Source organism: Tamandua tetradactyla, chromosome 18, assembly GCF_023851605.1.
Source record: "Tamandua tetradactyla isolate mTamTet1 chromosome 18, mTamTet1.pri, whole genome shotgun sequence".
NCBI lineage: Eukaryota > Metazoa > Chordata > Mammalia > Pilosa > Myrmecophagidae > Tamandua > Tamandua tetradactyla.
The window spans coordinates 24,710,672-24,727,108 of NC_135344.1; the positions used below are offsets into that span (position 1 = coordinate 24,710,672).

At 40.2% G+C, this 16,437-nt stretch overlaps 1 protein-coding gene across 1 annotated transcript in view; it reads left to right on the forward strand.

The window, feature by feature from the left end:
* The window catches only part of FECH (ferrochelatase), a 44,834-nt gene extending 35,833 nt beyond the window's left edge, over positions 1-9,001 (forward strand). The window contains exons 7-11 of the mRNA XM_077135379.1: positions 1,428-1,526; positions 4,553-4,660; positions 5,067-5,231; positions 8,265-8,324; positions 8,748-9,001. Coding sequence (XP_076991494.1) covers positions 1,428-1,526; positions 4,553-4,660; positions 5,067-5,231; positions 8,265-8,324; positions 8,748-8,882 — 567 coding nt within the window. The 3' untranslated portion in view covers positions 8,883-9,001. The remainder of the gene's footprint in view (positions 1-1,427; positions 1,527-4,552; positions 4,661-5,066; positions 5,232-8,264; positions 8,325-8,747) is intronic.
* The last annotated feature ends 7,436 nt before the right edge of the window (positions 9,002-16,437 follow it).

Genomic DNA, 16,437 nt, shown 5'->3' on the forward strand with positions numbered 1-16,437 from the left:
TGTAGGTAAATTATACATTTTGAAAAGGGAACTACCTCTCTAGGCAGCATTTTATGCCTTTGAGCATTTATTTACCCAATTCTGAGGGTCTGGAAAAATGAATAATATCCCAATATTTATTAGGAAATAGTTTGCTCTTCCTATAATATTGATTACTGACATATCAAAATACTGCCACGTGCAAATTTGCATGGTTCTGGTAAATTTTCTTTTATAATTTTTAAAAAGATGTTTTCTTTAAAAATAATTTCAAACATGCAGAAAAGGTGCCAGACCAAGAATAGTCTAAGGTACTCTCGTCTACTCTTTACCTAAATTTACCCGTTATTACCATTTATTCTATTTCTTGTTTGCCTACTTTCTCTGTATGTATATATGTATGTGTCTGTATAGACATAATTATTTTTCTGAACCTTTTGAGAGTAAGTTATAGATATCATTGCTTATTATACATATATTCAAGTATATATTTCCTAAGACCAGGGATATTCTCTTACACAATCACAATGCAGTATTCAACTTCAGAAAATTGACCATTGATACTTACTTTTACCTAATCTGTATTCCTTTACCAGTTATGTCTGTTGACCCATGAATGTCCTTTGTAGCATTTCTCTTAACGATTTAAATGACAAAGAATGATTAAGTGTAAGATAAAAGAAAACCTCTCCAGACCTGATATTTCAGCACCTATCGATGTGAACCGAAAAGTGCCAACTGGAGGAAGGCAGTGAACTGGTCTGGTGGACAGAGATTTGGGGGAGGAGGCAGTGGGACCTGCGTTGCAGCCGAAGTCCCACAGATGGGCCCCAAATCTGCTGCATCTTTCCCTGCTATGTGAAATTAGTGGGAGTGGTACCAACCTCTCCTCTGTCATGGTGAAGGTCATTAGAAAGAGTGATTCAAGTGAGGATACTGGTCTTAGAAGGAAAGTGTCATAAAAATAGAATAGTATCTTCTTATTTCTTTCCTATTTCTGTCTGATGTATTTTAATGTGATATGCCTCAAAGCCGAACTAAAGAAGATTTAGAAAGACCCTGTAAGCGGTTTTCCTGCTAACCGAGCAAATGAGAGGTCTTAAAACAGCCTCTCCTGCCTGTCTGTGCTTCCTTTCCATCTGGAAGTGTGCCCTCTTCCTCCCAGGGGAAGCAGGTCCAGAGCGTTCATTTTCAATGAGCCATTAGCGAGCTTTAGAAGTTTCCCATCAGATTCCCTCGGCCCCTGAAACCGTTATGATCCATTTTGCTGATGATCCGAAGCAAGAGAGACTGTACTGTCTGCACTTTTTTTTTAAAAAAAGAGAGTTCCTTTTTGTGAGGATTGCTCTGAAGTTTTTGGTATAGCTCCCATTTAAAATATATTTTCTCTTCCTTCTATTTCTTTCTTGCCACTTCCTCCTTATCCTCCTTTCTTGGTTTCCCTGCAGTGCTTTGCAGACCACATTCTGAAAGAACTGGACCATTTTCCGCTTGAGAAGAGAAGCGAGGTCGTCATTCTTTTTTCTGCTCACTCACTGCCAATGTCTGTAAGTAAGAACATTTTGTTGGATGACTTAGTGGTAGGGGAGTGAGTTGTTTCATTTTCTAAATGTGTGAAATGGACCCAACTTGCGTAACATCCCAGCACAAGGCACAGATGAATTATAAAATCTCAGCCTTAACTTGGTGCTAATTTAACTAGATTAATCTCTTGAAACCTAATAACAATCAATTCATATTATAATGTTGTTCATAGATGTTAACTTAGTAAATCCATTAAAAATGATAACATAAAGGGATATTCATATGCATGAAATTCTTTCACTTGGTTAAAAGGGTTTGACTACCCTGGTGAAAGATCTCAGCCTGATGTTTCAGTGTGTTGAACTACAGGGCCTCAATTCAGACTAAGCACTCTCAATCCCATGTATTTGTCCTCAAAAGACCTGAAAGGGGCTCTCTGAATTCCAGGAAGTGATGATAGGTTTTAATTTGCTAAGACAAGGAACCACATTTTGGCCGTATAAATGTAGAGTGTGTCAAGTTTTGATCTGGCTGCTCCTTATTTATGATATTACATTGGGTTGTGCATTTAAATATTGCAGTCTGTGCCCATAGCTGTTGAATTTTGGGGAATAAGAATGATCAAGCCAGCGTGCTGTCTGATCTATTGAAGTGCTTGGAATATGTGGCCACTATCATCAACTCAGAATTCACATTGTGCTTAAAAGCACAGCTTCAGAACCTGAGTTGGGGGTGGGGTTGGGGGTGGTGGTGAGAATTATATTTTCTTAGGTGCTTTTAAGGTTTTAGTTGCAGGTTCATGAAATCAACCTGAGAGTCTGGGGTGACTCTTCTGAGTGGTCTCTACTGCCATCTGGTGGCTGCTGGTGTCTAGCCCTGGCAGCCAAGTGGTTGCTGTTTGGGCAGTAGGTGGCCCTGGAGATCAAATGTGCAGGCTTCCAGAAGGGAGAAATTTATTTTAACAGGTACATATCCTCTTCTCTGATATGTAAATCCTTTTCACAAGCCTGTGCCCCTACCCTCACCTTAAAATCTTTTGATAACTGCCATGTGTTGTGTGATAAGACTGTCTGAAGCTCCAGAAAGAAAACTCTTTAACTAGGAAGGGGGAAACACATTTTTATTCACTTTTAAGCTGCTTGCCCTATCTCACCCTCCACTGCACTTCCGTTTTCTTCCCTCAGGTACCCAGCATCTCTGCCAACTGTTTTTGTTGCCCAAGGGCCCTGTGTGGGGTTGAGAGAGATGCCATCAGGTCATGAGGATGAGGAAGGGGTAGGGAAGACAGGGCACTTGTCGAGCAGGAAAACTGAACTGGCATGCTCTTCTTTCCAGTAATTTGCTTTTAATGGCTTTTTTGGGGGGTTGGGGTGGGGTGCATGGTTCGGGAATCAAAGAGTTTTTTTTAACTTTTTATTATGAAATAATTTTAGGCTTACAGAAAAATTGCAGAAATAGTAAAGTATTCTCATATACCCTTCATCCAACATCTCCAAATGTGAACCTTTTACATAACCAATGTATAATTACCAAAACTAAGAAATGAACACAGGTATAATGCCATCAACTCAATGCCAACCTTCATTCAGATTTCACTGTTTTTTTCTGCTAATGTTCTTTTTCTGTTCCAGGATCCATTTAAGGTGTCCCAGCTTCTTAACCTCCTCCAATCTGTGGTAGTTCCTCATACTTCATTTGTCTTTCAAGACCCTGACAGTTCTGAAGTGTTACTTGGTAGAACGTCACTCCACTTGGGTTTGTGTGATGCTTCCTCCTGATGGGTTGAGGGTTGGCGTGACGGGAAGGGGTACACAGAGACACCGCACCCTGCTCCGTGCCTCGTATCGGGGCCACCTGGAATCTACCTGACTTATAATGCATGATGTGATCCCAGACTACTTGGTGAAGGTGGTGTCCACCAGGCTTGTCCATAGTAAGGTTTCTGTTTTCCCCTTTGGAACTAAGAATATCTTGAGGGAGATCCTTTAGATCATGCAGATACCTTGTCCCTTAGGCTCTTGCTGGCTTATTGAGCTTCTCTTGAGCGATCTTGCCTGCAGTAGTCCTGACTGGGCCGTTCTAGTTCCCACATTTCTTCTACAGTGAGGCTTCTGATGGCCTTTTAAATAACTTTCAGGAATATCACAAAATAGTTTCCCTGTATTGTAGTTCAACAATATTTGTTGAGCACCTACTCTATGGTACCAGGCACAGTTCTAAGGGCTTAGGATAAGGGAAAGAACAAAACAGACAAAAGTCTTTGCCCCAGAGACTCGGGTGGGGAGACAGATGATGACATAATAATTAAGAATTTGGTCTGGTATATTAGAAGGCAATAGATAGTGTGGAAAGAAAGAAAGCAGGGTAAGGGAGATAAGGAGTCAGTACATGTCTGAATTTTAAAGCAGTTAAATAAAATTTGTATTGAACATTTTCAAAGGTATGAACAAGCGGTTGTGACTGTCACAGCCTTTGCCAGACATTTGCTGTGCCCAGGTCATTTGTCCACAGGCCATTGTGGTAGGAAAAGTGGAAAGAGAAAAAGAATTGGAAAGTACAGGTCATTTTCTTGGAGAGCCTGTAGTCTGAATCCACATGCTTCTACTTTCCCCCTCCCTTACTCTGTTGGCACTTGCCCCTCTTGTTTACCTGGTCCTCATAAACCCAGAGGTTCTATACATCGTCCATACACCACTATTTTAAGTCCTGTTTTAAAATCAATCACTTGTATGATTATATTGACTCTTCCTGCTTGACTTTTCTTGTGTCATTTCCCTATTTCAGAGAAGGGAGAAGAAAGAGAACCATCATCTATAGTTACAAATTGTCAGTCTCCCTTGCCTACTTTGGAGCATAGAATTTTTTCTCTCCTTAGGAACCTTAGAGATGCTTGTGTGCAGTGTCCTCCTTTTGCCGACGGAGAAAAGCATCCAAGGACTTTGAGCGGTTGAGCTCAGGCCCAGGGCGCACACCGCCTCACCACATGGGCCGAGGGTCTTGGAGCCCTTCCCAGGGTGGAAGACTGAGGCCTGTTGTGTCCCCGCTGCAGGTGGTCAACCGAGGGGACCCCTATCCTCAGGAGGTGGGAGCCACAGTTCAGAGAGTCATGGATCGGCTGGGTTTCTCGAACCCTTACCGGCTGGTTTGGCAGTCCAAGGTAGGCAGCCTCCGCACGACTGTGGGCAGTCAGCTTTTTTGACAAAGCCTGTTTTAGGACTTAATTATAAAATGATTAGATTTGGCCCTTTCACATAGACAGATCATTCTGTAACCTGATTTCTCACATGGGCAGAAAGAACTCTGCAAAGCAAATAAGATGGAAGGAGAAATCGAGTGTCTACTTGGCTTCCATTAATTTAATATATTGTTTTTAGTTGTAATGATAGAAACTGTTATTTATTTATATCTGCTATTGTGTAGAAGGACTCAACCTTAGATCTGGAAATACCAAAACCCTTTACAGAGGGTGACCCTAGCCCTTTGGGGAGATGGGGGCGGGGGGGGGAGGTCAGACCCAGCAGGGGGAGTGGCCTCGTGATTGCATTCATCCTCCTTTCTCCTAGGTTGGCCCGATGCCCTGGTTGGGGCCTCAGACAGATGAGACAATCAAAGGGCTTTGTGAGAGAGGAAGGAGGAACCTCCTTTTGGTTCCCATAGCATTTACCAGCGATCACATTGAGACGCTGTACGAACTGGATATCGAATACTCTCAAGTTTTAGCAAATGAGGTAATTGCTGCTCTGGTTTCTGGTCTCACTGTGACTTGTTTTCACAGGAAACCTCTGAGGTTATTTAATGGTATTCTTCAAAGATATTGTACAGTATACTGTTTGCATGTAAAGTGTCCAGTAATCTTCATTGTTCCAAATAACGCTGATCTGAGTAATAATCTGAGCACATGAGGTTAATTCGGTGGCAGCAGAAGGAACATGCTTTTATGGCTTCATTGAACCGGGTAGCCCCAGGATCACAGAGGCACCACAAGTTTGTTTAGTGTGAATTTCTGTACTACTTAAAAGTAATGAAAATTACATTTCTTTAAGAAAAAAAAATTGTATTTCTCACTAATTCTGAGAATTCTGGGCATAACATTTTATGGTCCCATAATTCCTTTTCTTCCCCTGATGGTGTCATTTATTTGGGGCTGCTACACTCTTACTCTTTGGGTTTCGTGGCATATAGTAGTCATTGTCATTTAGGAAGAGAGCCTGGAACAAATACTGAAGCACCCTAGGTTGTAATTTCCTTGACCTCTTTTATGCACTTACGTAATTAGCTGTTTGCTACTGTGTTGTCATCAACCTGATTATTGAAACAGCAAAACCATCCTTTGTGTCTTGTAATGTACGATGAATGTGAACTGTCATTCAGGGTGGAGAAAAACGATTGCTCACTTCATGGCTTCTGAGGGCTGGCCTGAACTCTGAGTCCGATTTGTAGTCCTGTGCCTGTGGCAGTTGTGGCAGCGCTGAGGCCCAATAGGCCCTTTCCCCACCTCAGCCTCTGCCGGAACTCCTGGCACGTTGTCCCAGGGTGACAGATGGAGGCCTGGCCTGGGAGAACACTTGGTCCTCTCTGGGACATGGGGGGCAGGCGCAGGGCAGCAGGGAGGTGGGGCAGAGGGGAGAACCTCAGCCAGTGCCCAGCACCCAGATCTTTGTACGTACAGCTGATCATCAGTCATATGTCGATGAAGGTAGGGAGTACCTAAGTTACCTGTCAGTAGTTCTGATAAAGGATTTGTGGGAAAGTTGTAATTGGCTAAAATGAGGTTTCAGGGCTGTCTATGGGTTTCATTTAATGATGCGATTCTGTGTCCCTCCTATGACCTTGGCTAATTGTGAGCTTGCTAAAAAGACAAGTGAAAATGTAGTTCATGCCAGTTCAGAAACAAGTTTTTGTCTCCTTCAATGACAGTTCACAGTCATTCATATTACTAAGCTGAGGTTATGTCTTAATAATCAAATTTATTATTAATGGTCAGTAAAATTTGTCAAAATAGAGGGTAAAAAACCTATCTAGTTACAATTTATTTCATTATTTTTTGATAATAAAAATAATAGAGTTCAGACAGGTGTAATGTAGAGAACAGAGCTCATGCATAATCTTTTCCCTCAGATTAATAACATCTTTTCATATTTTGATAAAAATAAATACTCATTTTCTTCTAAATGTTTGTGTATGTCTTTTAAATAATAATAATATTTTTCCCACACATTTCATAAAACTGGTATTTTATTGATGCTATTTTTTAGCCTGTTGTTTTTTTCTTTCTTTAAAGTATATCATGACCCAAATCAATAAATATAATTAGATCTATATGATTTTTTAAAACAATTTCCTGATTAGTATATGTTTAAGATGTTTTTATGTTCACTATCATAAACTAACCTGTTAGATATACTTATTTGCACTCTTCTAATAATTTTCTTAGGATAAGTTCCTAGAAATGGAACCTCTGGATGAAGGGTGTGCATGCTTTTCTGGACTGCCCTTCACAAGGGTGTCTGTTCACTCTCCCCCATGTCTGAGCTAGCCGTTGGCTGCTTATCCTGATCTTACTGACTTTCACATGCAGTTTTAGAATATATCCTCTTTTTAAGTTGAGAAGAACATGTTTGCTGAATCTCAGCTTCTTTTCCCCTTGCTAGTCTCTTGATGTTAATGCTGATTTAAAAATAAAGCAGCTGAAAACTGTCAGCAGGAAAGGAACAAGGAGCACCTACCTGCTTCAGTAAATCATAATTAGATACTTCTCAGTTATTTTGGGGATAATTACCTGGATATTTTTGGAGAAGGGAGCAAGGGTGGTATAGTAAAACTGTCCTCAGTTTTGTTTTATTTTGTCTTTAAAGACAAAGATTAAAAAATATATTAAAAAACCTAGCTCTATATTAGATCCAATCTAGGTTCAGTATGCATTATATAGTCCATAGATTAATTTGCTTCATTTTGGTACTTGAAACAAAAGATGTATGAAAATTTATGTAAAAAAAAGCAACTTTTTGCTTGGGTAGAACCTCTAAAAGTTGTGTATTAGAAAGTAGATTAAAAAAAAAATGGTGGGTGAGGGCGGGCCACAGTGGCTCAGTGGCAAAGTTCTCGCCTGCCATGCTGGAGGCCCAGGTTCAATTCCCAGTGCCTGCCCATGTTAAAAAAAAAAAAAAAATGGTGGGTGTAAAAGGATTTTGGAAATAGTGGCAATGGGTTGCACAACATTGTGAAGGTAATTAATGCCACTAATTCCACTAATTGTATACCTAAAAGTGGTTAAAATGGCTGGCTTTATGTTATATATATTTTTTACCACAATTTAAAAAAAGAAAAAAAAGAATGATAAGCAGATTTAAATTACTTGAAAATTCCATCAAGTATAACATCAAAAGTGATTTGGGTAGAGTCGGAATCTAGAATATATAGGTTACCAGGGTCCGGGGGGTAAGGAATAGCTTAAAATGTAAAGCGTTTCTATTTGGGGCAAGGTAAAAAAAAAAAAAGAAAGTGATTTGAAAATAAATCCCAGGTGGAAAGATAATGGGATAGGGGAGGACGCAGAGAACTGAGATGAAAATCCACAGATGTACTGGGGACTCCTGTGACTATTTTTGTTTCTGATCAGTCTGTGAATGCTTTTGAAGTTAGACTTTGAGTTGTGTGTTAATCTGTGTGTTTATATTTATTATCCTAACAGTCTTCTTTAAAAAAAAAAATAAAGAAATAAAATGTGCCTGTGATTTTTCTCCTTTTCTTATTTGATTCAGTGTGGAGTTGAAAACATCAGAAGAGCGGAGTCTCTTAATGGAAATCCATTGTTCTCTAAGGTATCTGTAGTGTTACAACCATTTTAGTAGAACATACCGGAGAGTAATCCTCTGAGAAACTCTTACAGAATATTGGTTTTCTCACATATTAGAACATTTGGAGTTCCAATTAATTACAAAAACAAAATCGAATTCCTTATGCTCACTTTTTTTTTTCTCTTTAGATAGCCCCAATTTTCTTACCTCTACCTACCTATAACTCTGTCTTCCTTAAATCTGAGAAGGATTTCATTTTCTAAAATCCCTGTTTGAACTTTCTCTAAGCTGAGGATTCTCAGGGGAGGAAGCTTTTGTAAAATTTGTTGCAAAGGCTTGACAGTTTAGGTGGAGAGAAACACTGCCCCACAGTGGGTCAGTGGAAGGGGCCCCTCAGGTGCCCAGGGACTTTGCCCTAACGGATCCCTGCCTCTTGCTGTTTTCCAGGCCCTGGCCGACCTGGTGCTCGCGCATCTCCAGTCCAACGAGCGCTGCTCCAAGCAGTTGACGCTGAGCTGTCCGCTCTGTGTAAATCCTGTCTGCAGAGAGACGAAGTCCTTCTTCACCAGCCAGCAGCTGTGACCCCCGCTCCCCAGCCTTGGGATACCTCGGAGCGGGAAGAAGCCATCGCTTAGAGATCAAGGGCTGAAGCGACATTATTATATGGACAGCCTTTGGATACAGATTATTTACCTTCTCGAGGAATGGACTCTGAAATCTTTATCAACGGATTTATATTTTTATATTCCTAGACCTTAAACATTTATAGTCCCTCTCTGGGTAAAGTTACTAGTTTGGAATGTCTATTAAGCTGTTTAAAACTGTGGGGTTTAAACATCTTTTTATGAGACACACATGTATTTTAAGTAGAGATTTTGGTTTATTGCCCCCAAAACCTCCTGCAAGGATGCAGAGAGTGTGCTCTGGGGGGCTGTCACGAAACATGAGATTTGCTTTCAGTCTCGTGCATATATAATTGTTTTAAAAATGAATAAATTCAAAGATATGAGATATAATTTGAAAAAGGAAAATTGCCTAATCCTTCCCTAAGCCCATGGGCTTCACAGTGCCCGTGAGGCGGTGTGGTTGCCTCCAGTGGCTGCTTATCCAGGAAAGTCGCCATGAATTGGTTGCTTTGGTACTTTTATGTGAGCCTCACTTTTCTCACCATAAACCAGACCAAGTACAGATTCCAAAAGTGCTTTGAGATTCCCTGGGCACACAAGGCTCGTAAATGTGTATAAATCCATTGCCTGCCATACATGCCGTGCTGGGAGCCTGTGAAGCCCCAGGAAAGGAGGCTCCCGTGCTTCTGGTCTCCCAGGACAGCCATGCCGGGAAACACTAATGAGGAGCTTCATCCTGAAATCTCCCGGAACCCTACTAGGCCTTCCATCCAGCTTCTTTGTCTGCAGATGAATGCCTCTTCCTTTATTATTTGTTTGAGTTGTTTCCTAGAGTGAATTATGCCTTATAATCTTAATGTCTTTCTTTTTTTTTTTTTTTTTTTTTTTAAAGGAAAGACAGAGAGAAGGAAGGAAGGAAGGAAGAAAGGGAAACATAGACAGATAGAAGGAAGGAAGGATAGAAGGAAGGAAGGAAGGAAGAAAGGGAAACATCTTTAAACATTTTCTTGTTTTATTGTATTTTGTTTTTCCGTTTTTTGTTACATGGGCTGGGGCCGGGAATCGAACCGAGGTCCTCCGGCATAGCAGGCAAGCACTTTGCCCGCTGAGCCACCGCGGCCCGCCCTTAATGTCTTTCTTAATATTTTTTTGTGACAGAAATTATATAGCCATATCATAAAAAATTTGAGAAATAGAGAAAAGAAAAATAACCACTTGAGTATGCCATCATATTATTGTGTTTACCGGTCTCTTCCTGTGGATATTTTAAAGGCCATTGTAACTTTGAATCTGTGAGTGAGGAGCTGTTCTTAAACTGTAGAAGTAATGTCCAATCAGAATCTTATCTAACATATTTGGATTTAAATGGATTAAAAAATCTCTGATGGATCCATAAAGAATTTGTAATGATCACTTTCTCTGTTCTCCAAGCCTTAAGACTTTGTTCTTCAAAAAGGCATTTCTTTGATTTTTTTTTTTTAAAGCCAGTTCAGAAAGTTGAAGTGTTAAAGAATGTATTGGCTTTCCCTGTCAGGATTTACTGTGTTAGTAAATATTATGATGTCCTGAAGGTTTTACCTAGTTTAATTCTTGCTGTCTGTTACTAGTCAAAATTAGTTAATGATCAACACTATCATATATAGTTCATAGTGAAGCCAGACAGCCCAGAGCATTCTTGGAGAAATCGAGACCTCAACCAAGGGCTGGTGCTGTGAAGGTTCTTGACTCAGTCACAGGAAAGAATTCAAGGATAGTCAGTGTGTAGAGCCAAATAGTTCAATAAGCTCCATGCCAGAGTGCCCCAGGAATTCTCAGCTGGATGCTGGCGAGTCCCAGGAATTTTTCTCCAAGAATTGGAGAAGACAGCGTGAAGGTTCTTGACTCAGATGCAATCACATTATTATATTTCTTGCCAGTCTTGAGAGAACTTGAGGACAAGTCAGTGTTTACAGCCACAGAATTCAAAGACTAGCTAGTGTGTACAGCTCAACAGCTCAAAATTTTAACTCGTAGTGAAAGTACACACTCGAAGGAAGATGAGCATGTGCACTCTCCAAAGGAGGAAAAGCCCTCTGAGGTCGGGGAACTTGCATTATAAGGACTTGGAGGAGCCCTTCCTCCTCCAGTTATGCTATTAAAGGACAAACGAGCTGCACTTTTCATTGGGTCTTTTAAGGTGCCGACCTGAGTGAGGACTAGGTGTGTGCGCCAAAAGGAACTTTTTGTTCTGTGGTTCAGGGTCACTTCCCCCTCCCTCCTTCCTCAGCTACCCGCCTCATTAATTTTCCTACACTGGTAAGGGCCCTGCAATTTGAGTAGCATCTAAATTTTTTTTTCCAAATTGGCTTTTCTATTAGTGATTGCGTTTCCCAAGAAAGATACAAGGCATAGTTGGTTTTTAAGAGTTTTCCTCTATCCTTTTCCTTCAGCTCTTTGGGGATTGCTGTCAAAGTAGACTGGGTGTCCCACAAGGAAGTGAATTCCCTGGGCAACTGACAGGACTTTAGAAGGCAGGTTATGTTCACAGGCATTCTCCTTCCTTAAGAAATCGTCTGCTTCACTTCACCAGCTGTAGGGTATGAAGCTATATTCTGAGAGAGATATAGAAAACTCCAATTCGGGAGCCCTTGCTAGGGTGTCTGAAGCCCTGCATTTGCAAAGGACACTAAAGAATCAAAAGTGACAGGCTGTTCTTGATGATGATTGAACAATGATAGAGCTTTCACAATGAGACTGTGAATGTGAAAACCTTATGTCTGATGCTCCTTTTAGCTACTATATCAACAGAAGAGTAGAACATATGGAATAAAAATAAATAATAGGGGGAACAAATGTTAAAATAAATTCAGTTTGAAATAGTGGTAAATGAAAGCGTGGGGTAAGGGGTATGGTACGTATAGTTTTTTTTTTCTCTATTATCATTTTATTTCTTTTCCCATTGTCTTTTTATTTCTTTTTCTAAATCGATGTAAATGTACTAAGAAATGATAAATATGCAACTATGTGATGATATTAAGAATTACTGATTATATATGTAGAATGGAATGATTTCTAAATGTGTTTGTTAATTTGTTTTAATTAATAAAAAAAACAAAGTAGAAATATAAACTTTGTAAATTTCTAGAAGGGGGACTGAATAAAAAGATATAAACCAAAAAAAAAAAAAAAGTGACAGGCTGGGCCGACTGGAGTAATACTATTGCCACTGAGTTGGGACCAGACCAGCCTTTGTTGTGAAAGCAAATGAGAATTTTTTGGGATCCCTGCCGATGGCATTTGGTGCTCTAAGAAGTGTTACCTTTGACTGTTAAAGCTAGTGGTTGAGACTCATATGCAAGGGTAGCACTTGGTAGGACAAAATCACTGCCCTTTTTTAGAGTTGAGAGTCTTTGAGACTATCCTATTTGTCAAATTTAGAAATAAAAATGTCTGCCCTGGCAATTAGCAATGAACCGCTGACAGTTTCTTCAAGCTGTGCTCATGTTCAGACCTGGCTTTAAATCAATTCCTCACACAGTAAACTTGCAGCACCCATGGTGATTAGGCAGTTTAGCTTGCAAGGTTATTACCAGGTCCTTGTACGTATAGCCCGGCAGGAAGGAGCCCTTTATAAGAATATACGTTAGTGGACACTCTACCTTTTTAAAATTAAAAGAAATTTCACACGCAAAGAATTGGCTTCATATCTGGAGAAATGAAGTGATTGTTCAGTCCTTTGAGTGGTTATTTTCGACTTGGTCGGGGTGACTAAAAAATGGCAAATAACCATGACTTTTCCTGACAACACCTCCGAGTACACATCCCTGCTCAAGTAAATCACATCAGCAGATTATGTAACAATTCTCTAGGATTTCGTTAAATTTTTCTTTATAGCTCAAATTATTTAGCAATGACAATGAGGCAAGTATGGAAGAAAGTGAATTTTTAGGCTCCAAGTTGCCCAAAGTAAGCCTGTCAGAAGGTACATTGTATTAACAATCCTAAAGAATATCAAGTCATTGATAATTTCAGCTGATCTTAAAAGCAGATTTTTATTTTTCTTCTTTTTTTCTTTCCTTTTGTAGAAAATACACTGGTTTCGTGGGATAGGCTGCTTAGAAAAATGTCACTGCGTATTTTTCCTTCAGCTATTCTGTTCTCATAAATTGCCTGTTTAACTCAAGGAGTCTTCATCCGTCTCCGCCTTTTGGCTAAGATCAATTGTAATTCAAGGAGCCCTAATTTAAGGCATGTAAGAGAGAGCCAGTGCTCAATCTGATGCCATTGTTTTTATCCAAAATTTGTTATTAGACCAGGAGGATGAGATCAGGCTCCCGCCCGGCCATGAGCTGAGGCAGCAGTAAGACCTCCCCTCCCCAGAGCAAAAACAACCACGTGATCCTGCCTTCCCAGCAGCTCTGCGGGGCTTTGGGGCTCCAATCTGGGGGTGGGAGGGGTTATGGGGTCCGCTGAAGCTGGAGGGCAGAATTTAAAGCTGGTGGCCTTAGGAAGGAACTAACAGCCGTGTGTGTGTGTGTGTGTGTGTGTGTGTGTGTGTGTGTGTGTGTGAGAGAGAGAGAGAGAGAGAGAGAGAGAGAGAGAGAGAGGTGATCACATCCCTAGTACCTGTGCCTCTAAATTCTTCACCAAGCTTTAAAACCCCCTCTGCCAGAATCCTAAAGGTGGGCAGGAACATGCTTCCCAACATTAGGTAGAAATGGAAAATTTGTTGGAATGCCACAAGGTGGGAAAGGGAAATTCTGAATTAACACTGAAACGAGTGCCCTAAATTAAGATTTCTTTAGTTTCTCAGTTCTTAATAGCAAGATGGTTGTCGTAGGTTTAATGAGGTACCCCAAATTAGGTTCTTATCCACATCCATCCTCTTGAAAGTGTTAGTTGCAGTTAAGGCGTGGTCCGACTAAAGGAGGATGGATCTTAACGGAGATCACTGGAGGATTTATAAAGAGAAAGCCACCGGGAGGAACCGGAAGTTGGAGGTCAGTGGACCCCGGAAGAAAAAGGAGAAGGGCGAGGCCAACTCTGTGCCCCGTGACGGGAAAGCAGAGGAACCCCAAGGATGGCTTGCTGCCTGCGCCAGAACCCTGCAGTCTTGAGGCAGAAAGCGAGCCTTGCCGATACCTAGATTTGGATATCTAGCCTCAAAACCGTGAGCCAATAAATTCCTATTGATGAAGCCAAACTCATTGTGCTGTATTTGTGATAGCAGACAAAGGGGGTCTCCAGAGGAAGACAAGAGCTAATCGTTTCTTTAATCATTTTTAAAAGTTATAAAATTAAAATCACTTAATCAGGGCCATGCCCCAGAAAGGCTTTATAAATACCGTCCACAGGAGTTTTGCTTTGGCTGCCTAATAACTGAGACTTCTTTGTAACGAGTCGCTTTAGTAACTTCTCGCAGGCCAGAGGGCTTTCCATGACACTCAAACTGTACTTTATAGAAACTAGCACCATAAGATTTCAGGGTGTATATGGCAAATGCATTAAGTAAAACGGAACATTAGGGTCACTTAGGAAACTTTTTTCTGCTTGAATCATTGCCAGTTACTATATTTAATCATGTCCTAATTGTGTCCAAGTTTCACGTGTGCTTTCCTTCGTCCATTCCTGGTTAATTCAAACAGTGGCACCTGAGACTTACAAAATTTTTTACCAGAAAGCTTTCAGCTGACCAGTTCTGTAGTTTGGTCGTCCTCTGATCTTTGTCTAACCAGTCACGCTGCTTCTCAAAATGCACTTATTTTGAAAAGCACAAAGTGTGCAGAGCTATATAGCACCAAGCTGAGTGGTGGGTGCCCATCGGTGCTCAAGAGAAAAAAATTGATGCTGCTGGTATTTGTTGAATGGAACTGATGTGATGAGCCATAGGTGGTGCCTGGCAGCCTGACCAGCACCTCGTTGTGTGATGAGTTTTGGAGAAGCTCTCTGCAGTGGGCACTCTGGACACATGGATGATATTCTTGGGTCCCAGGAGAGGAAGAAATGCTTTCAGTTGTGGGAGTCTTATGCCTCTCTGCAGGGAGAAGGAGGTGTAAAACAAATGCATTCCGTGATAATCAGCATCTTATAATATATTTGCATAGTATTGGCCTAGTTGTTTTTAGCTGAAAATATTAGTTTGCATTTTTAGTATAGCAAGGACTATCGGCTAGATTAAAATACAGTATGCCATTAAGATGGATGTTGGAACTAAAAACACTTTTGGAAAAAATGCCTTGTTTGAGTGTTTATCAGCAGCTGGGCAGAAATCTGGGTCCGGTTTCTGGTGATTTGCTAGGTGTCACTCTGAGGGTTTTGTTTCCAGGCCCCCACCTTTAGCAAGCCTGCTCCTGAAATGGGGATGCGCAGACCAACTCTTCTTCCAGTCTTGCCCACTGTGGAAGTTGAAGCTTTATTTTCCTGATGTATTAAGAAATGCTAGGAAGAGTTTACCGTGGGAATTCGTAAAATAGTCTATATCATATTTGCACACAAGCAGGAGTATGCTAGCTTATGGGCTGATTGTTAAATATTATGGTAGTTAAACATATTGATCACTAAAAATTAGATAACACAGTTAAATGCTATTTTCTAAAAGGTAACATATTCAAAGCTCATAACTTCCTGTAAAATCATTTACTGTATTTTATTATCTGGATTCTAGAGGTTATGTGTTTCATATCTCTGTTGGAAAAGCCATATGATGCTGTGCTACTGTGTCTGTTCAACTTTGTATTTGTTGACATCTCATCGGTGGCTTGAAATCAGCTGTAGTAGAAGTATTTATGCCATGGAAATCAAACAACACAAATCAGGACTTGATTGATTATTTTGTTGATTGTCTAGACTTAAGAAAGTGATGGAAAAATGTTAATAATGCAGATTAAAAGTTTTTGTGCATGTACCCAATTATATTGTGACTGGCGCAAAAATCTGAAGAAATACCTTCCATTACTTCAAAACTATTATCCGATTTAAGTGAAGTTTCGATAAAAAACATTTCATATTCGTTTTGGTTATTAATGTATACAAAAGCATCAGCCAACATTCATGTCAGACTACACTTGTTTATTTGCAACCATAGGTTGGCTATCAATATAGCACTTTAGCAAAAAGCAACGAAAGCATTCTCTGAAAATCAAGTAACTATGAATTTATAATAAGTATTGTGTATTTTGTTATTATTTGTAAACTGTATGTGCCACATCTTAAATCAGTAAAATTTAACGTAAATATGTATTCATACATATATGTATAGATTATTTTTTTCTGAGAAACGGTTGGTGAACACTACTGCCTGAAAGAGAACTTTCTGGGATGATGGAAATGATATCTATGAATTGTGTATTTGTATTGTGCTCCAGATTCCTTATGTAGGTGCATGCATGTGTGTGTGTTTCACTACCTATTTAGAGTGAAAACTATCCAAGATAAGGGATCTTTATCCTGCAATGACTAGGTGTTTTAAATAGTTCTTAGTAAGACTCCAGTGATCACCAACAAAATCCTGTGTGCCTGCTGTATTAAAAGAA